Source organism: Panicum hallii, chromosome 1, assembly GCF_002211085.1.
Source record: "Panicum hallii strain FIL2 chromosome 1, PHallii_v3.1, whole genome shotgun sequence".
In the NCBI taxonomy this organism is placed as follows: domain Eukaryota; kingdom Viridiplantae; phylum Streptophyta; class Magnoliopsida; order Poales; family Poaceae; genus Panicum; species Panicum hallii.
In genome coordinates, this window is record NC_038042.1 from 49,066,957 (window position 1) to 49,087,855 (window position 20,899).

At 47.5% G+C, this 20,899-nt stretch overlaps 2 protein-coding genes across 7 annotated transcripts; one reads left to right on the plus strand and one right to left on the minus strand.

Annotated features, from left to right (window-relative positions):
• The first annotated feature begins 913 nt into the window (after positions 1-913).
• LOC112891642 (TNF receptor-associated factor family protein DDB_G0290965-like) lies at positions 914-7,122 on the plus strand. 6 transcript variants are annotated; one of them, XR_003228590.1, is made up of 8 exons: positions 956-1,087; positions 1,519-2,443; positions 2,841-3,038; positions 3,579-3,675; positions 4,495-5,305; positions 6,136-6,476; positions 6,564-6,713; positions 6,852-7,122. XR_003228590.1 is itself a non-coding variant. In XM_025958577.1 (4 exons), exons 2-3 carry the CDS (start codon positions 1,550-1,552, stop codon positions 3,000-3,002), a joined length of 1,056 nt encoding a protein of 351 aa, XP_025814362.1. In that variant the 5' UTR covers positions 914-1,087; positions 1,519-1,549; the 3' UTR covers positions 3,003-3,038; positions 3,595-3,634. The 6 variants fall into 6 exon arrangements, 3 of the variants coding, with proteins under 3 accessions (XP_025814362.1, XP_025814335.1, XP_025814351.1); XR_003228591.1 differs by having other exon boundaries at positions 4,532-5,305; XR_003228592.1 differs by lacking the exon at positions 3,579-3,675 and having other exon boundaries at positions 4,532-5,305.
• LOC112897950 (BAG-associated GRAM protein 1-like) lies at positions 4,229-9,938 on the minus strand. Its single transcript, XM_025966359.1, has 17 exons — positions 9,543-9,938; positions 9,382-9,479; positions 9,196-9,271; positions 7,974-8,102; positions 7,804-7,850; positions 7,597-7,717; positions 7,397-7,513; positions 7,032-7,061; positions 6,838-6,943; positions 6,442-6,548; positions 6,223-6,369; positions 6,041-6,145; positions 5,763-5,909; positions 5,622-5,675; positions 5,231-5,294; positions 5,088-5,149; positions 4,229-4,822 (listed from the first exon to the last, which is right to left on the minus strand). The coding sequence occupies exons 1-17, from the start codon at positions 9,909-9,911 to the stop codon at positions 4,715-4,717; spliced, it is 1,887 nt and encodes a 628-aa protein (XP_025822144.1). The 5' UTR covers positions 9,912-9,938; the 3' UTR covers positions 4,229-4,714.
• Between the last annotated feature and the right edge of the window lie 10,961 nt (positions 9,939-20,899).

The window sequence follows — 20,899 nt, forward strand, 5'->3', positions numbered from 1 at the left end:
CACTTTTCGATTGAACTTGCTTTCTTAGCTTCAAAACGAAATTTGTTTGGGTTCTTGGCCCTTCCGTTAGTTTGAAGGGCTAACGGTGTTAATAGCAACATGAAATGACGCTTTTACCCCTGACGCTAAATGGAATGCAGCAACAGCGTACAGTAAAGACCTATAAGCATTTTAGGCTGCGTGATATCATTAATCTACCAAAATAAGTTATAATTTTATTTTGAAACATGACATCACGTTGACCATTTGAATTGCATATTAATCCACAATTGCAATCGAAGTGCACACATATACAATAATTTTGAATCAAAGGATGAAACATGAGAGGTTCAGGTCATACATGAAAAAGGTGCACACGTACGAGAGATGTCTAAGTTACCTATTTTGATTTCAAGATTTGAAACTAAACCTTACAGAGAGGTCCTCAGATTTTGCATAAAGGATCCTAAAAATATTTCAGTGCTCTCAATGTGACCCTTGCCCGGAGCTAGGTGGTTTCTTGCCGGAATCCGACGAGGGGAAGGAGGTGGGGGCGAGCTATCTAGGAAGGGGCTTGGTTGGGGTCAGAAGCTGCCGGAAAGGGTTTGTCGGCTTGAACCGAAGCTCAGCAGCGGCGGTGGGGTTCCGGTGGGGGAGTGGCCAGCACCAGCCGGGCCACCCAGCTTTGCCGCGGATACAGCAGATCCGGCATAGTATAGGTGGATCCGCGGAGAATGAACGGAAGGATCAAGAATCCAAACGAAACTTATTTTAAGGCCAAGTAAACAAGTTCAGTTGAAAATAGATCAAGAAACTAGGAGCAACTTTTTTTTAGCCAAGAAACTAATTTACTCTTTCGGTTTAGATCCCCAAGCGTTTCTCCCGCGTCTGGAAACAGTGGAGGCCGGGGCTCTCCGACGGCCCCATACGGACGGGGCTCCGCACTGCGGGGCCGAAGACGGCCCAAATCCAACTGCTTATCGGGCCGCTCGGCAGACGGGCTCGCGGCCTCGCCGGACTCCTCTCTCCCCTGCCTCCGGCGGATCGCGTCGTGTCGCCTCGCCGCAACCAAGCTCCCCACGACGACCTACCGTTCTCTTCTCCGGTGGTAAGCGCAGCACCCAACCCCGTCCCCCCCCCCCCCCCCCCTAAGCCTCTGAATTGACCCGGGTGCTACGGTCCTCGAACCGGCGCCGGGGCGTCGCGTAGGGGCGCATGTTCGGGAGACGAGTCGTGTCTAGCTCTCTTCCTCCCGTTTCCCGTGCCGCGCCGCTGCGAAGCGTAGCGGTGGCGTTGATTGCTCATCAGCGCGGGACATGGAGATGGTTCAGGCCATCGATTCCCTGTTCCTGCCTCTGACTGGATGGCGCAGAACTATCCGAAGATTTGACTCGCGCCTATCTGAAGTTTGTTTCAATCGTCTTTGTCAATGGATTGCTCATGGCGCATAGTTTCTTCAGTGTACAAGTATAGATATACTTCTTTCTAGTCTGCGTTACTTTCCTTTCTCAGGACACCTTTTTTTGTACCAAATTGAAGTATACTGCCCGGGATTTCACTGGGCAAACTCATGAGCATGGCGGAGGAAGATGGCTATAGTTCACGGTGCGACCTGTGCGATACAGAGGTCATACACAGCATGGCAGAACTCCTGCTTCGTGGATTGGCCACAGCTTCGGTGGACAGCACTACCGGCGATATATTCAAGAGCGCATCTTCTGTAGCTGTCGCTGTGAAGACCGAGCTAGAAAATTACCTGCTTGTGAGAACTGAAGCACTTATTCGTGAATCTGTGGATGGAGGAGAGGACCATTCGGATAAATTAATGAAGGCCTCCACCAGGCCGACTGAGTTCCTGTCAGACTTGATCGATGATTTTGTTGCTTCCAAAAGGAACGTGCTGAGCCATGTGTCTGGATTTTTGTCCAGTGAAAGCCGCTTGAGCAAAATTAACGATTTTATGCAAAAGATGGAGATGGAGAATGTGTGGGCACTGGATGTAAGGAAGGCTACTGCAGAGACTATTCTAGAAAGCATAGACATAAAATGCATTTTCCATTGCCCCGAGAGATTTGTTGAGCAAAATGAGCTAGCTGATCACAGAAGTCAGTGCAAGTTTAGGGTAGTGAACTGCAAAAACGATGGGTGTTCAGCTTCATTTTCTGCTATTCATATTGAGGAGCATGACTCCATCTGTCCGTTTAAAGCCCTGCCATGTGATCAGCTGTGCGACCAACATGTTATGCGTTGTGAGATGGACAAACATTGTGCAACAGTTTGCCCCATGAAGCTTATTAACTGTCCTTTTTACCAAGTTGGATGTGAAACAGCCTTTCCACAGGGTAATCTTGATAATCATTGTTCGAAGTTACTTCAAACCCATATGCTGTATGTTCTCCAAGCAACTACAAGACAGAATGCAACCGTTGATGATATGAATCAACGGTTACAACTCCTTGAGAAGGTTAGTATGATCTTTATTTGACTCTCTGTAACTAGATTTAAACTATACCGTCCTATAGAAGTTTCAGTAAGTTGATGATTGTTTAACTCAACGACTGGAAGAAGAAACTAACTGAGGAACTGTTGAAAGAGTAAACGTGGTTTATTAGAAGGAAATTGTATGCATATGCTCTAGTGGTGTGTGCTAGAATAGCTTAGCCAAGCTATCAATGTGCTGGAGTACAGATATCTTCTACACCAAGTTGTAATTGTTGAATCCTACTGGGGCTTGCAGACAGTAGTATCATTAAATGATTTAGAAGAAATGATGGTGATTATTTGTAAAGGAAATGTGTGACTCCTGCTTTACAGTTTTCCAAACAAAAATATGGCTTAATTCTTCTTGAATATTATTGCAGGCTCAGTCACTTAACAAAATGTCTGGGGCTTTAGATGTCAGGTCCCTCACTCTGATAACAAAGGAGCAAGAAGCAAAGATCAAAAAACTCGAGCGCGATATCAAAACACAAGAGGCAAAGATCAAGAAGCTTGAGAATGAGTTTAGGTCAAGGAATGCATGATAACTGCCGTAATTCTATATGAATTAGACAAACCAGGTTGGCATACTTTAGTACCTGTGAATAATCACTAGCATTACCACCAAGAGTTACCATCAATGTTTTCTTTTGTTCATGTACAAACCATATAAGACTGTAGGGTTTAGAACTATCAGCTTCTCTTGGGTTATCTTTTTAATTCGATGTAATTGACATGATCTTTTTTGTCTGACATAGTAAATACTTGGATTGTGAGGATTAGTTTGTACCAGAATCATCTGTCTCCTTGTTGGTTTTGTCCCACCTTGGGGTATATTGTATGATATTCAGGTGTTTTATCCTAATTTAGAAGAACAGAACAATGGCATGGTCATTCATGATGACTATCTAGTTTATGCAGAGCAACACATATTTATTGTTTGTGTGCAATAGCTGAGAGGTTCAGGACTTGTGACATATATAAGCATTGTCTTTCTGTGAAAATATTAATGTGATGAGAAGCATTTACCACGTGATGTGTAGTATACTCTGCAAAATACAAACAATGTGAATCAGTGGAGACAGATCTTTTGCCTAGGGCACAAGTATATCATGTACCAGTTATATGTCAATGCAGGGTAGATCTTGTACTCAAAGATGCTAAGATGGTATTGGTCTAAAAAATGGTCATGAAGCAGCCTTGTTGCATTCTGTGCTGGTATGTGTGATTCCTCACTCACTGCATCTTGCTAAAAACTATTGTTGCTCTTCTAGCATCGAAAGCTGCTCCTTAAAATGGAAGTTCTCTGAGTTGTCTTGCCAATCCCTTTGGATTAGCTAAGATGATTAATTGAGAATTTTACATTGCATGATGCAGCTCCCAGTTGATTTAGGCACTGAAGGAAGTTGTGATTAAAAATTACACTTGCATTGCATTTCAACAAAGTAACAAAAACAATTGTTTTCCTGTTCCTATCTGATTTTATAAGCATCCACCTTGTCAAGGTTATAAACTCATCATAGCTGGACTGTTTCCCAATAATTAGAAAATTGTCATTGACAAGAAAATTGTCACGAAGAATTAAATAACATTTCTAGAACATTCCACAAACATTTAATTGCAAAATATAGCTCACATATTTTCTTTAGGTTATGTTGTACACAGGAGTTTTCTGGTTTTAATATAGTTTATGTGTAAAAAGAAACTGACTGACCCAATTAAGAAAAAAAACTGACTGACAAATTGCCAGGAACTGATTGATATCAATGAATGAGAGATTTCTGACCCCTGTATTCTTTTCTGGGAACCTTACATTATATGAACTGGTTAAAGATCTATTAACTTGCACTAACTACTGCTGGAAGTCAAATTGCACCAATCCTTACACAAGTTTGGACTTTCATTTTTCTTTTGAAGCTTGTATCGAACATCAAATTTGACCTATTTTGTTCGAAACGAAACGATAAACTAGGCTACTACTATGATTACTTGGTTAATGTACTGAATGGTGCCTCGTAACAATTCGCTACTTTGCAGGAATATCTCCATGATTTGAAGCCTCTTGTTTGTGCAGATGCAGTTTCCATAGGTGGCTTTCCACCACAGCTTTTCTTGGATGTCTCCACAACATCGTTGGCTTGGGTGTTTTCCAGATTTGGGATGTGATCACAACCACCCTGTAAAATCATGCAAACCTGTTTGCACTGCACTTGTATATGTGCATGGCACTCTGTACGTGATTTTGGTATGCAAGTTTTCACGGTGAAGATGCCATCACAATCTCATCACTGTCGTGACCATTTGACTCGGATTTGAGGAAATAATCACAAGCAGCCTCCAAAATTTTGCAAACTTCTCTCCTGTACTGCAAATGGTGTTTTTGAAAAGATCAGTATTGGTTTCTCTATTTAATCTTTACACAATTTTAATGGTCAATATAACTAGATGGTTGTGTGGTGCAGAGCAACTTGGAGTCACCTTATCATATTTATGTCACATTCCTAATTTGACAGTCTAAATTATTGTCCTTCCATTTTCTTGTGTTACGGAGCTGTGAAATATCAGTGAACCCTCGTGTTGCCAGTACATATTCTTTAGCTAGTCCCCATATCAAGGGTGGTGTTGCATACCTCATCAGTTGCACCAGATTTTATTCTGGACTGTAATATGCACCATTTCTTCATGTTTACCCCTATTATGTGCACAAAAATAATGCATATTATCGGAAATATGTTCTGCTGAATAGATTTTATGGAAGTACAGTTCAACTAACCGATCTTTATATTTACTTGGCATGTTGAACTGGAGGTTGTTCTTAGCGACCACCTGCTGTGGATCTGTAAGAAAGGTATCAGCCAAAATTCTCCCCGTTGAAAAGTTATTATTTTACACTATACTAGCAAAACCAAATAATCTACAGTCTTGTATGGAAAAGAAACTGTTACACTTTATGTTCTGTTAACTAGCATTACCACCTACAGTGATAAATATGAGCGTGCGGCTATATTAATAGTTCAATAAGAGTATTAAATTTTACTTATAAATTTGAAACATTAACTGAAGAAAGAATAAAATGTAGAAGGGTGCTATTAAATATTAAATTATTCCAGAAGAACACAAGTTGCTGAATTTTAGAGAGTGGTACTATATCAGATGCCAAATACCTCAAAGAAAGAGCCAAAGGGAACATCATGTGCCTGGTGCTTTGTCTCATATATCTGAAATCAGATAAATACACATTATGTTATTGATGGAAAAACTCCTGAGAAAAATTGCAATGATATACTGTTCTAAGTTATTGTTACCAAGCTTCTCTTATCCTTTGAGAAAGAAGCATGCTGCCATTCCGTCACTGCAGTGTCTGGAGGACACAAAGGACTGTGGCATTGTGACCTGAAAGTTACTTCGCGAACCTTGCCACCGTACTCTTCTGAGGCGCACCACTTGCTCAGCTGCAGTAAAATCCGAACATTATTTATTAAATTACGTTGGTCATTGCTGTCAGCAATCAAATGAGTAGCAGCTCCAAGAAATTAACACTAGCAAATAGAACATATAAATACTGCAACTGACTAATGGGCACCTTCAAGTCTGTATCTTTTCTTGCATCTCGGTATTGCTGGAAAAACATTGAATTGTCACCCAATATTGTACTGAAAAACTTCTCCGGTGTACCAGGGAAGAACTTCTGCTAGATAAGTCATATCAGAATCATGAAATGGATTATACATCAGAAGAATTTGCCAAACAAAGTGGGATGCTCACACTGGTTACATCTGCAAGAACATGTTTGTTGATGAAAGGCTGGAATGTTATAGACTTTTCAATGTTTTTTCCTGGTGTCTTTGTGCTGTCTGTTTTGCTACCGAGTACACTGTTACTTTCTTTTTGTAGAAGTACATGTGCTCTCACCTGCTTGTGGGATAACAAGCATAAATATAAGGTCATTTCCACAAGACGAAACAGAAAGATATGGGATAATACCTGTTTTTCAGCTTCCAAGGTTGCTTCATAACTATGTAATGCGGTCTCTAGAGCTCTAAATGTACGGTTTCTACTCCAGAATGATGCGAAAGTGTACCTAACCCTTCCTGAAAATTTGACAGATGCTCAACACAAATCTCTTATGATAGTTTTCCAGCATGGAAGCTGAAAAAACATGGCACAGATGTTATATCTAGGAGGTATTGTGATGTTGCTGTGTCTCCTACTGGTTTACTTGTGTACAGGATCAGGAGTACTTCATCTTGAAAATGGTACAGCCAAGATCTCTGGTTGAATTTTTCAGAAATCTTACAGACTGAATCCATATGGCCTAGTTTTCCAATTGGGGTGTGCGTGTATAACTTATTAAGATTGTGCTAATGAAAAATGATTTACCATTTTGACTGCAGGAACGAGGTGTTCCACTTCCATGTCCACCTGCACCAGCATTAAGAAAAATAGTAATGGCTGGGTTGATAAGAGAATGCTGGCTTCTTTTTATCTGCGGGATAAATTGATTTGTATGTTAGATATTTAAACCAAAAGAAAGCAGAGACTAAAGCCAGAAAAGGGGTACATGGGTTGCATACCTCGTCTATGTCTTGTAATGGTATAATCACCTAGAAAAAATGCAGATATTATAGAAGGAACTCAATGAAAAATTACTCTAAATTTTGTTGTCACTAATTCATACTGTTATCTATTGGTTTTTGTACCTTATTTGTGACAGGTAGGTACTACATTTGTATAGCTAGAATAACAACTTTTACAGATTTTCTCAGCCAGATGAGATGAAACTATGATTTTCTTACTCATCATTTACAACTGTCCAAGGATCAGTTTTGGATGTGAAGAAAGCTGAAAAGACCCTAATGCACATTTCATCTTCAACCAGTATATATATCCAGTGTCCACTAAGAAAGTTGACAGGAACCATTGCAGAAGATTTCCTTACATTCAGTTGTTTGGAGAATACGTTAGAATGGAAGCACAGATGCCATTGGGAGATGTACATACGGCCATGTTGCAAGAAACACCTCTCCAGAGCACAGGAGTAACTTTGGTGAACAATCTGCAAGCATAAGGATAAATCGGGTGTGTCAGAAAATTATTGCATGTCTGCATATGGCATTATAATGTGTCAAGAATAAGTACTTCATCATGAGGAAGTTTATATATGGTTTGCAGAGGGCCAATGCCTTCAATCATCTCCCGGCGTTGCTTCTTCAGTATCATCTTTCTCGGGGACTCAACTCCAGTACATTCTTCAAAGCTGCTGGAAAATACAATTAAATGGGGATGGTGTTTAATTGTTTACATTCAGAAATACTGCTGCTTTTATTCCAAAACGAACAAGGTTACCTATCAGAATCTGGGAATGCTTTAGTTGAGCGAAGACGCAAGCAGATCTGCAACGAGGTGTTTTTGGCAGTGACGCAGCGTAAATACATGCAGAAATTCATTGAATTATCAAGATGGCGGCAAGCGCAACAAAGGATCAACTGCAAAGCTTTCATAAAGTCATGTCATACCTGACCAAATTTGCTGTCCAATTCATACCAACTAGCCCCAGTTTCGTCTTCACTGAGAACAGCTATAGTTACAGATCCAATAACTTTGCATTTGCATGCAGTGTCCCAATCATATATAGTTATGGTTACCTATGCAGAAAGTAGCAACGCATGTCACACGTTTAATCATAGCAACTCTGGCGTCAGATATTCAGCAAAAAACATTCGTTTTCGTTGTTCTCAACTTTTTTTTCTTGTTTTTTGAAATCTAGATGCCCTCAATTTTTCATTCAGAATTTTGGCCTAGCTGTGGGGATAGGAAACTTCTGAACAAGTTAGTTGTAGTTTACCTTTTTTTTAATTTCGTTAAATTTATACAGTTTGAATTTATTCCATGTTAATCTTACTTGAATCATTGGCGGGTCATGTTGATACAATCCTGAGACAAGAAATGTTCCTACAGAGAAGCGCTATGATGCTGCATCTGCGCAGCACTGCACGCCCTGTACTCCCAAGTTCATTATGCTGCTCGCTAATGCTACTTTATATAACTTTCTGCAGGGTGGTGTTCACTACTTAAATCTTGAATTGGGGCGGTCTAATTTACGCTGTGCCCATATGGACCACTCACTAATTGTCTAATTGTGGGTGGGGTTGGGGTGGGATGAGCTGAGGAAAGAAAATTCTGTCACATGATTATGACGCAGCAAAGCGCCGCCTTTTGAATTTTTTCATGTACTGTACTTCGAATCTAAATTCTCAAAGTTCAGCAGCAAAAGGAAGCGATGTTCTTCGAAGGTTCTAAGCAAGCCTGCAGGGACTAAAAGGGCTGGCAATATAGTAGACTAGCACTGCAGTGGCAAAGCAATAGTTTTGTATCTGAACAAGGCTGGCGTACACCCTGGTCCATCTCCAACGGAGCATCTGTCTAGTGTATGGCACCATACGCTGTTGCTGTTCTCTCACGCTTGGGACAGATAGGCAGTGTGGATGAATGGCTTGGTTAACTCGTGTTGAGGCATCCATCATTTTGTTGGGAACCTGACATGTTCATGATTGAACTGAAAGTCTTTGGTGGCTGCAGACTCAATCGACAACGGCTTGGGTTGAGTTTGAGTACGGCTGCAGGGTTGGCCGGTGAATGGAAGTGCAGTGATGGATGGATACAGTGGCTGTCACGTGCTCAACTGTCACAGCACTTCGAAATTTCAAATGCAGAGAGGAAGCTGTTGTTTGCTGTTACCTCTACCGGAAGCTGATCGACCAGGAAGTTGAACTCCTCTCCCCACAGAGGGTTTCTCGGGCTGGGCACCATGGAACTGCACAAAAGCCACCCTCACTTGGTTCAGAATAGATCGTACACGAGCTCAGCCACGATGGTCACACGAAGATGCAAAAGATGGAGCTGGAGGGAGCCACGGCCACGCACCTGAAGCGCTTCTGCTCGCTGCAGGAGATGACGGCGAAGGGATCGGAGCTGCCGTCCAAGTTGGCGCCGATCAGGTACTTGGCAGAGAGCAGCTCTAGCTGACAGCCCACAGACGAACACGTTAAGAACAACAGACGCGCAGGTGCAAATGCGATCGGCACATCGATCAGAGCTGCCGATGGGTGCCTCTGCTGTGCTGTGGATAGACTTGTAGCAGCAGTTACCTTGATGACGTAGCCGCCGGCGCCCGGAGCGCAAGAGATTTCGGAGACCGCTTCGCCCCTGGCGCCGCTCCGGCCGCGCCCGGCGTCACAGCGGCAGGCTGCGGCCGCAGAGGGACGCGATGAGGAGGAGGCTGCCAAGCTGCTGCCGCCGCCGCCAGCGGCCGTGGGCTTGGCGGTGTGCTGGTCCGACGTGAGGAGGAAGAGGACGAGCGCCGCGATGAGCAGCGCCGTGGCGGAGACGGCGACCTCGGCCTCCCACAGCGACGGCAGGAGGAGGCCCAGCGCCCACGACAGGCACTGCCCCATCGCCGCGACACGGACCGGGCGCGCGAGCTCCGGTCGTCCCCTCGCGCGGCGGCCGGGACGGACCGAGCTGAGGCTGGTCGACGTCGATCGCTGAGACACGAAGCGCGCGCGACGAGGAGTTCTGGGAAACGGGGAGCGTAGGGAAGCCTGCCACGGCCGGTGCGCCGGGGCATTTAAAACGAGCCGGGCGCGGGCTCGTCGGTGGGAGAGCGAGCGCACGCAAGGCCGGTTGGCGGCGGGCAGCCGAAAGCCACGATGATTAGCAGGTAGGTGCGGTTTGGCTGTGAAACGGCGCCCCATGGCGTGCAACCCCCTAGGGCCAATTTTCAACTGGACACGGGTTGTGCACGTCATGCTTTCGCCTACGAGAAGTAGAAGAAGGGGGTGGGGGGCTAGCTAGTTGAACACATGTCAGTCATGTTTCTTTTTTCAGTTTCCATCTCCTAAGAAAAAAATGTATTTGAGTGTCCGTTAGAGGTATGATGAAGATCATCTTCTTCTTCTTTTCTAAGCATGGTACGCACGCAGACACTCATGTCTCAGAGGTGTAACGAATGATTTTTGTGCAGATATTTAGATGGGCACCATATCCTATGAAAACCAATACCCTTGTGCAAACTTTAGAAACTCCAACAGAGGCCACCGGATCCCCATCCGAGGGCACCGATCCGAGCTGGGCACTTTTTCATTTAGCCGCCCGCCTCATCCCCCCGCCTGGGCTGCGACTTTCTCAAAAAAGCCCCCTGACGCCTCCGTTCCGTCTGGGCGAGGAAGCACCGTTTCGCTTCCGTTTCCTCGGCGCGAGGCGAGCGAATCGCCCCGGCCTAGGTCTTCCGCCGGTGGACTCGTCGCCTCCCTCGGGCCGCCGCCTCCTCCCTCAGTCCCCCGCCGGCTGCCTCGGACGCCGCCTCCCTCGAGCCGCCGCCGCCGCCGGGCCGCCGCCGCCCTCAGTCCGCCGCCGCCTCCCTCGGGCTGCCGCCGCCGCCGTCGGGCCGTCGCCTCCCTCAGGCCGCCACCTCCTCCATTGGGTCGCAGCGTACTCTCTGGAGCCGCCGCCTCTGGAGCCGCCGCCATGTCTGCTTTGCTAGCTGAACCTTGTCTCCAGCAAATGTATTCTGTCATTTGAAATGATGAGATTGATTTGTGTTCAGTCCATTTGTAAAATAAGAAATGATGAGATGTAATTGTGTTGTGTCATTTGAAGAGATTTAGATTGAATTGTATTCTGTAATGACAATGACTCAAGTGCAATCAAAATTGGTTGAATATTCAGAACAATGTTCATGAGTGCTCTGACTGAGAACAATGCTCACATTTAAATGTAAAAGCATGGTCCTAGTAGCAAGGTAACCTACAGAACATTGTTTGGGCAATTGCGTGCATCATGATCCACTAGTTGCTTGCATTTTCGACACTTCCTTTTTTTTAGGCTCCTTCTTATCCTTGCTCCTTCTAATTCTTTTGGATCTCCCTTTGGACCTGATATCGTTTGGTGGATGTATATCGACTTCAGTTGGAATTCTATTACCCAGGAAGGATTCATATTCTTCTTGTTTATCAACTCTCGTAGCAGGCGTGATCTTCTGGAGAGGTTCTACTAGGTTCGATAAACTAGAATATAAAAAGTCCATCCCTTGTTCAGAGGTCTTGGCCATTTGGATAATATCTTCAAACTTGTTGCGTGATTCTGAAATCTTTTTCCGCATTGCCACCTCCCTTAGGATCCTTTGGCTTTTCATCCAGTAGGTTACCTTCATCATCATAGAATAGTTCCCTGTAAAATTGAAGAGTGTTAAGATTGAATTGCTCATTAAGACTGATAGTATAAAACAAAAAAGGGGCTGTACAGAATGAAACAAAAATACCAAAGGGAAAAAACATACAGTACACACCTTTTACATCTTGTCTCCCATCTCTTCATAATATAATTCGATGGTACCTCATTTTGCTTCTCGGCGCGAAGCACTTGTATGATATGCCGACACGGGATACCATAGGACTCATATAATTTACAGGAGCACGTACCGAGCATGTTTGTCTTGTTCATCTAAACAACTCGCTCTTTTCCAGATAGGCTGCTGATGGTGAAAATTTTGATATCTTCACACTCTTCAATACCTTGAACAATGCAATGGTCTCTTGCAACTACGAGTTGTTCCTGAAATTTACTAAAAACTTCATGTGTATATCTCACACTACATTGCTTCTCCATGGGCCATGGTGTCATCAATTTAGGAGTGGTGTGAAGACTTGCATTATCGGCTTTCAACTCCTCTTGGCGCCGGCACTCCAAAGCTGTGTCAAACCTTAGCCAGAACTCAATAAAGCTCAACTTCCTATAAATGAAACGGTTAAAAAAGGAATTTGCACTCTCCGATCGTGATGTTGTCCTAGCATTCCTGCTAGAGGTATGTCCAAAAAGTATACCGGAATCCATGATTCGCGAATCTCATACCTAGAGGATGAAGCGTCCCCCCATCAGGGAAGACTTAAAAGTGTCGATTTATCAGTCCCAGGAGGCTGATAACACTTTTATTACATCAGATGGTACATCACCGTACAACTCTACGCGGTAATGGGCAGTGAAGCGCCACTATCGCGAGGATTACAACCACAACCCACACAACTACACTAGCTACGAACAAAGGATCATCAGAGTCTGGCGCCATGCGGAATTCAACGGTGGCCTCAACCACAGGCAAGACTGGGTGCAGGACGAAACCCTACTCGTTGTCTTCGGGGATATAGTCTGGGTCTTCCACTGTAAAAGTAAGAGAGGGGTGAGTACAAACGTACTCAGCAAGTCCAATCACACCCACGGAGGGGGTATAACAGTAATCATATGCACAGGATAATCCAAGGATAGGTTATGGTTCATTTGTGAAAAACTCAACTGTATGCAAGGGTTCGTTTTGAAAACATTTTCACAACAAGTTTTCCAATACCAAGGAGCACACGATTTTGATCCACACAGGATCCAAGTTTTAAACTGCTACCGGACTCCCCGTCCGCCGTAGCACACGGCACAACTGCCGGACACTTTCCAAACAACTCACACCAGCCCATCCATTCCCAGAGAGAAACACTAGTTATGTGACCACACCATAACTTGCCCAATACCGTGGGCACGGCTATTCGAATAGATTTTCAACTCTGCAGAGGTGTGCAACTTTACCCACAGGTGGGGTACCACAGCACGAACACCTTAGTGCCGGTGCAGATCCCAACAAAGCCATTACCCACCTTAGCTAGACCTGACTAGCCACCACGGGATCCATCAAGGGGTCATTCGACCTACCTCCGAGGTTTAACCGGGGCATAAGTCACACAGAGCTTATCCTTTCTCCTTGATCACCCGTTGCTCTCAGCTCTCCTGGTGGCTATCAGACCAACTAGTGGGATTTATGCTAAGCCGTTGCCCATACAACGGTCAAGTGGTTCGCACGACAAGAAGCTAGGTGAGATGTCACATCAACTCGGTCCTTAGGGGTGACAGGATGGATATCTCCCTTCCTCGCTCAACCACACAGGTACGAGCACACCAACGGCAATTCACACAGAAATGCCATCCATCCCGTCCGACTCGTTTCTCAAATCCACACTTTACCCTTTCCCACACACACGCATTTTTCTTTATAAAATCAGGTATTCAAGGTATGGCTATCACGGCAAGGGTGGCTATCCTACCATGTTTTCAACACGCAAAACAATGCAATTTTATAAAACAGGCCACTGGGTTGTGTTTATAAAAACTAGGACAGAAACATGCATCAAAGGGCGGAATTGAACTTGCCATCGTCAAACCCTTGCGGGAAGTCCTGATCGAAGCACTGTCCTTCGGGTTCGGGGTCGCAGTACTGGTCCTCAGTTGCTTGGTCGCGGTCGGGAACCTCGTCGTTCACTCCGTGTCCTACGACGCAAACAAACAGACACACAATCAAGCGAAAGGACTAAAAGCTTTTACTGATAGGCTTGAATCGGAAATAATTTGGTTACGGAGTTAGGGGCAATATCTCTGGGTGGTTTCTTAATGGCATAGCTAAAACCATACTAGAAACGGAGTGGTAAAGTTTCGGGTCAATCGGAGGTCGTTTCGCACATAAAATGACGCGCTAAAGGCGGTTTTAGGGGTTAAACGGGGTCTAAGGACCTGTTCGTAATTATCCAGGAAGAGTGAGGACTTATTTACGATTTTCTAAAGGTATCCTAAGTATGTTAAAGTGTGTCGAATATAACTAGGTTTGCGTATTGTGGGGTTTGTTTTGAAATAATAAAGAGAGTAGGGTCTCATTAGCAAAAGAAGTAGTTAAAGAAGAGGGGGGGGGGGTCCTTTGGGGAAAATAGGAAAACAAGAGGGGGTTTTGGGCAAAACGGCCCCCTTTCTTCCTCCCCTCGCTAACAGGAACAGAGGAGGAGTGGGGAGGGGCGCCGGCGGCCAAATCCGGCCACCTAGGGCTCGGGGCGGCTCGGGTGAGAGGGGGAAAAGAGAGAGGGGGTCACGGGGAACTCGTTCCCGGCCTCACCTCGGGCCGGGGTGGTGCGTGGGGGCGGGGCGACGGCGGGCCGTGGGTGGCGGCGGAGGTGTTCGCGGCGGCGGCACTGTGAGCCGGGGAAGGAGCGGGCGGTGGCAGTGAAGGCTGTGGGGAAGGAAGGAGCGGGGTGGGAGCCTATTTATAGGCAGGGGAAGGCGGTGGGGAGGCGGGGCCGCGCGGTGACCGGCCTCCGGGCTCGGCGGGGCGCCATTAAAGGCGTGCGTCTGCTTGCCCGCGTCGTGACGCGGCGCGCGTGCAAGCACAGGACGGTGAGGCGGCGGCGCGTGCGGCGGGGCGGGACACGGCACGGCGGGCGGCGCGTCGTTGCAGCTCGGCGTGCGCGTGTAGGCGGCGTGCGGCACGGCGGGCGGCGCGCCACGCGGGGAAAACAGGGCGCGCGCAGGCGACGCGCTGCACGGCGGGCGGCGCGGCACGCGGCGCACGCGCGCGCGGGCGCGGGTGGCGCGACACGGCGTCACGCAGGCCAGGGGCGTGGCTCGGCACGGCACGGCGCGGGGGCGTGGCGCGGCGCGACGCAGTGCACGACTGTGCGGCGCGGCCGGGCAGGGGCTGGCGCGGTGGTGCGGCAGGGGTGCGCGGCGCGCACGGGCACACGCGCGTGCGTGCACGAGGGAGGAGGGGCCGAAGCTCAGTACCAAGCAGGAGGGGCGGCGCTCGGGAGCAGGGGAGAGGAGAAGGAGAAGAGGAAGGGAGGGAAAAGAAGAAAGGGAGGAAGAAAAGAAAGGGAAAAGAAAAGAAATAGAGGGAAGGAAAAGAGAAAGGAGAGAGAGAGAGAAAGGGAGGGGCGCGCCGGCGCCGATCGCGGAGGCGACCGCGGTCGGTCGGCCGCGCGCGTGCCTCGTTCGCGTGTGGCGGGATTCGCGTGCGCGACGCGCGCACGCAGCGCGAGGAGATCAGAGGGGGGAAAAGAAATGCGTCGGCGCCATTCGCGGCCGCAGCCGCGGCCGGTCGGCCACGCGCGCGGTATTTGCGCGAAGAAAAGAAGTCGCGCCGGCGCTAATCCCGGCGGGCGGTCGCGCGTGGGCAACGAGCCATCGAGCGACGCGGAGCGCTCAGTTAGAGTTAGGGTTTTGACATCGGATCGTTTTTACGAACTATTCTAGCGCAGGATTTAATTACGTGAATTTTCGGGGCGTCACAAACCTACCCCACTTAAATGAATCTCGTCCTCGAGATTCGGCTGGCTCCTAAACAGATGGGGAAATTCCTTCTTTAGGGCCTCTTCGCGTTCCCAAGTTGCTTCCTCTACTCCATGTCTGCTCCATTGAACTCTGCATATCCGTACTTCGGAGTTTCTGGTCCTCCTAGTGATAGTGTCTAGAATCTTGACCGGCACTTCCTGATATCGCAAATCCGGCTGCAGGTCTATTGTTTCCACCGGCACATGTTCTCCCTCGGGTATCCTCAGACACCTTCTCAATTGCGAAACATGAAATACTGGGTGTATATCTGACATTTCTTCTGGTAACTCTAGTTGATATGCCACTGCTCCGACTTTCTTCAGAACCCGATACGGTCCAATGTATCGAGGGGCCAATTTCCCTTGTACCTGAAATCTTCGTGTTCCTCGAATGGGTGAAACTTTGAGATAGACAAATTCTCCCGGATTGAAACTTATTTCCCGCCTCTTCTTGTCCGCATAACTCTTTTGTCGGGACTGAGCCGCTTTCAATTTCTCGCGGATTTCCGCTACTTTTTCTTCTGCTTCTTTTATGAGCGCGGGTCCTACTAGGGCACGTTCTCCAACTTCCGACCACATCAAGGGAGTTTTGCACTTTCTTCCATAGAGGGCTTCGAATGGTGACATGCCCAAGCTGGCTTGGTAACTATTGTTGTACGAGAATTCTGCATAAGGTAGGCTCTGCTCCCAATCATTTCCATAGGTTAGGACGCATGCTCTCAGCATATCTTCCATGATCTGGTTCACCCTTTCGGTCTGACCGTCCGTCTGTGGGTGGTATGCGGAGCTGAAATCCAACTTGGTGCCCATGGCCTTATGCAGGCTCTTCCAAAACCTAGAGGTGAATTGGGTTCCTCTATCGGAGACAATTCTGCTAGGCACTCCATGTAACTTTACTATGTTCTCCACGTAAAGCTTTGCCAGCTTTTCTCCACCATAAGTGGTTCGTACGGGTATGAAATGGGCCGATTTAGTGAGTCGGTCTACTATTACCCATACGGAATCGTGTCCTTTCTGTGTTCGGGGTAGACCAACTACGAAGTCCATTCCTATTTCATCCCATTTCCAGACCGGGATAGGCAAGGGTTGCAATAATCCTGCCGGCTTTTGATGTTCGGCCTTGATCCTTTGGCAGGTATCACAATGTGCCACAAATCGTGCAACATCCGCTTTCATTCCATTCCACCAATATTTTTGCCTTATGTCCATGTACATTTTGGTGGATCCTGGGTGGATGGAGTAGGCTGAGTTATGGGCTTCGTCCATGATTATTTGCCGGAAGTCTCCATCCTGGGGTACACAAATCCTATTCTCGTACCATAACGTTCCTTTATCGTCTACCCTGAAGCCCGGTGCTTTGTTTTCTCCAGTTTGTTTGCAAATTTTTACTAACTCTTGATCCGAGCTTTGGGCTTCTCTAATCTTATCTTCTAATGTCGATTGGACGTTTAGCACCTGGCTGGAACCTCGAGGAACGATGTGCACATTTAATCGTGCCATTTCCTCGCATAGGTGGTCATCCTTGGGTCCATAGGGTTTCCGGCTTAAGGCGTCGGCTACAACATTCGCTTTTCCGGGGTGATACTGGATTTCCAAATTATAGTCTTTGACCAACTCCAACCATCTTCTCTGCCTCAAATTTAAATCCGGCTGGGTAAAGATATACTTCAGACTCTTGTGGTCGGTGTAAACCTCACACTTATTCCCGATCAGGTAGTGTCTCCAAATTTTAAGGGCATGCACTACGGCTGCTAGTTCCAAATCATGGGTCGGATAGTTCTGCTCATGAGTCTTGAGTTGGCGGGAGGCATATGCAACGACTTTCCCGTCTTGCATCAGTACGCACCCTAATCCTTGTCGGGATGCGTCACAATAGATGACAAAGTCCCGATGAATGTCCGGTAGGGTCAGCACTGGGGCGGTTGTCAATCTTCGCTTCAATTCTTGAAAACTCCTCTCACAGGATTCTGTCCAAGCGAACTTTTTCTCCTTCTTAAGAAGTTCCGTCATGGGTCGGGCTATCTTAGAGAATCCCTCGATAAATCTCCGATAATATCCGGCTAATCCAAGAAAACTTCTGATCTCACTAACGTTAGTCGGTTGCTGCCAATTGGACACGGCTTCAACCTTCTCTGGGTCCACTGCTACTCCTTCCGCGGTTAGAATGTGACCAAGGAAAGCTACTCTCTCCAACCAGAATTCGCATTTGCTAAATTTTGCATATAGCCTGTGTATCCTTAATTTTTCCAACACTACCCGCAGATGTTGTTCATGTTCCTGAACACTCTTGGAGTAAATAAGTATGTCGTCGATAAAGACTACGACAAACTTATCCAGCTCGTCCATAAACACTTTGTTCATGAGGTTCATAAAGTAAGCAGGGGCATTGGTCAGTCCGAAGGACATTACGGTGAACTCAAACTGCCCGTAGCGGGTGACAAAAGCTGTCTTAGGGATGTCACTTTCCCTAATCTTGAGCTGAAAATATCCTGACCTTAGATCGATCTTGGAAAAGTACTTAGCTCCTTTTAGTTGATCGAAAAGGTCATCAATCCTAGGGAGGGGGTACTTATTCTTAATGGTAACTTCATTCAGTGCCCGGTAATCTACACACATCCTCATACTCCCATCTTTCTTTTTGACAAACAGCACTGGGGCTCCCCATGGCGATGAGCTTGGTCTGATAAAGCCAATCCGTTGTAGTTCTTCTAGTTGCTTCTTTAATTCCGTCAATTCCGAGGCTGCCATCCTATAGGGTCTCTTGGCTATCGGAGATGTTCCGGGGATAAGGTCTATGACGAACTCTATATCCCTATCTGGCGGCATACCGGGAAGCTCTTCGGGGAACACATCCGGGTATTCGTTTACTACCGGGACTCCTTCTAAAGGCTTGGCTTCCATGCTAAATACCATTGGATTAAACTTACTATCTCGGGTTCGGCAGATCACTTGTACTCCTTCGTGGTTTGTTAGGTGTACCACTTTGTCGGTGCAGCCTATGAGACCATTGTGTCGGCTTAACCAATCCATCCCAAGGATTACGTCTATTCCCCCAGGCTTAAGTACTACCAAATCTGCTAGAAAGTCTACCCCACTTAAGTTGATCCTTACCCGTGAACAACCTAATTGGCAATTGATGTCGCCTCCAGGCGTCCGGGTTAATAGGGGTGTTTTTAGTAGTACTGTAGGTATTTTGTGTTTCTCCACATAGCTCGAGGATATAAACGAGTGTGATGCTCCAGAATCAAATAATACTGTCGCCAGAGCTGAGTTGACTAAGTACTCACCGAGCACTACGCCCTGAGCTTCTTGAGCCTCCTGCGCGTCGATGTGATTGACGCGGGCTCGTCCAAATGATTGCTGCTTCCCCTGCTGGCTGCCGTCGTTGTTGCGGACGGGCACTCGGTTAGCACCGGACAGGGCCGGTCTGGGTCCATTCACCGAGTTGGAGAAGGCTGATGTGGCCGGCTTGTTCTTGGCATAAGGGCAATTGGCGATGTAATGCCCTATTTCACGGCAGTTGAAACAGGCCCTAACATTGTTGTTGTCGGGGGCGACCTGGCTTGTATTGCTCTGCGGGGCCCTTGTGGTATTCTGGCTCCTGGGCGGGGCCTGTGGTCCTGTCACTTGCGACTGAGTCCTATACTGCATCGGGGCCTGAGATCTTGGTGCAGTGTAGCTGGAGTTCCTTGGCTTTTGGAAGCGGTCCTGTTGGCGGGCCTTACTTTCCAGGAATTTGCGTTTATTATCCTTTCTCTCTTCAGCTTTGGCCCTTTCTGTGAGGATAGCCTTGTTCATCAGGGTGTTGAAGTCCGGATAGATCTGGGGAGTAAGCAAGGTCCGGAGTTCTGGGCTTAACCCTTTCTTGAACATGTCTTGCTTCTTATCGTCGTCATTCACTTCTTCCGGCGCGTACCGGGCCAATTCTATGAACCGGTGGGTGTATTCTTCCACCGACATGCTTCCTTGTTGTAGTGCGCGGAATTCATCCGCCTTGCGCTTCATAGTGGCCGAAGGGATGTGGTAGCGGCGGAACTCCCTTACGAATTCTCCCCAGGTGATGGTAGAGGCATCTTCGGCTGCGGCACAATAGTTTTCCCACCAGGATAATGCAGTTCCGGTGAGCTGGTGGGCTGCCAGAAGGACTTTATCCCGGTCCTGGCATTCGAATGGTTCGAGCTTCCTCTGAATTACTCGCAACCAGTCGTCAGCATCCAACGGGTTGCAGGATCCGGCGAAGGTAGGCGGCTTGGTCCTTAGAAAGGCCGTCAGCTTGTCGTTCATATTCTGCCCTCGTGGCTGCCGGTTAATGAGGGCATTCGCCAGAGTCTCCAGTATGAGGGTCTGGTTATGGATGATTTGCGCCAGGTCTCCGAGGGGTGGGGGTGGTGGTAGTTGTTCTCCTTCTTGACTTCCCCCTCGGTTCTGGCTTACTTCTTGCTCTCCTTGGGGAAGATCTTGTTCAACGGGTTGTGCTCCGACACTAGCGGCTACGGGGTTCCGGCCACGGGAGGCCCTCGCGACGTTCCGGGGGGTCACCTGTTGATTGGGTAAATCGGGGTTACGTTTAGGTGATGTTTAAGTTGTTTAATTCGTATATATATATAAGGCAGAATCTACCTCCTGCCGGTACTCATATAAATAATCAGCACACAGCAAACCAGCACACAACAAACAACAAGCACAAACCATTTTATTACTGCAAAGGGGGGTTACAACTTAGGGTAAGGCTAGGTATCGTACTACTCGTCTGGGATCAGGTACCGCAACAAAAGTGGCTGGGGACACATTACTAGGGTGGCGCCGGTCATTTTACTCGCGGGGCAGGCCTTCTTCTGGGGCGGAGAGCGCGAGTGATCCTTGCTCGCCGTCCTCTGGATTTCCACCGGCCAGGGGTTGCGCTTCAGCATCCCTTTCGACGGCGGCAGCAGAGCTTTCAGGGTTCCCGGGTGGGGCTTGTGTGTTTCCAAAAAGGGGTCCCTATCCTATGATGGGCGTCCCGAGTAAAACATGGTCCTCCCCAATTGCCGGGACTGGTGTCCCACTTCGGGTCCAATCTTGCATGCGTCGGTCTCGGGCTTGCCTGAGGCTTTCTTGGGCGACTGCTTCGCTACTGACCGCGGCTGCGGCTCTTGCCTCGGCATGGGCGGCTCGGATCTGCTGTATCCTCACCGCGAGCTCTGCTTGCTCGGCTCGATGGGTCTGCTCCCTTAGAAGGTTGGCTTGCTCATCAAAGAGTTGGTCCAGGGCGGCTA

What these genes read in the sequence shown, in the direction of transcription:
- LOC112891642 (XM_025958577.1), top strand. Translation starts at nt 1,550, where the DNA reads ATGAGCATGGCGGAGGAAGATGGCTATAGTTCACGGTGCGACCTGTGC. An exon ending in GGTTACAACTCCTTGAGAAG is followed by an intron (nt 2,444 to 2,840) that starts GTTAGTATGATC and finishes ATATTATTGCAG; the next exon opens with GCTCAGTCACTTAACAAAAT.
- LOC112897950 (XM_025966359.1), bottom strand. Translation starts at nt 9,911, where the DNA reads ATGGGGCAGTGCCTGTCGTGGGCGCTGGGCCTCCTCCTGCCGTCGCTG. An exon ending in GCATTCCCAGATTCTGATAG is followed by an intron (nt 7,718 to 7,803) that starts GTAACCTTGTTC and finishes TGTATTTTCCAG; the next exon opens with CAGCTTTGAAGAATGTACTG. An exon ending in CAAAGGATAAGAGAAGCTTG is followed by an intron (nt 5,676 to 5,762) that starts GTAACAATAACT and finishes ATCTGATTTCAG; the next exon opens with ATATATGAGACAAAGCACCA.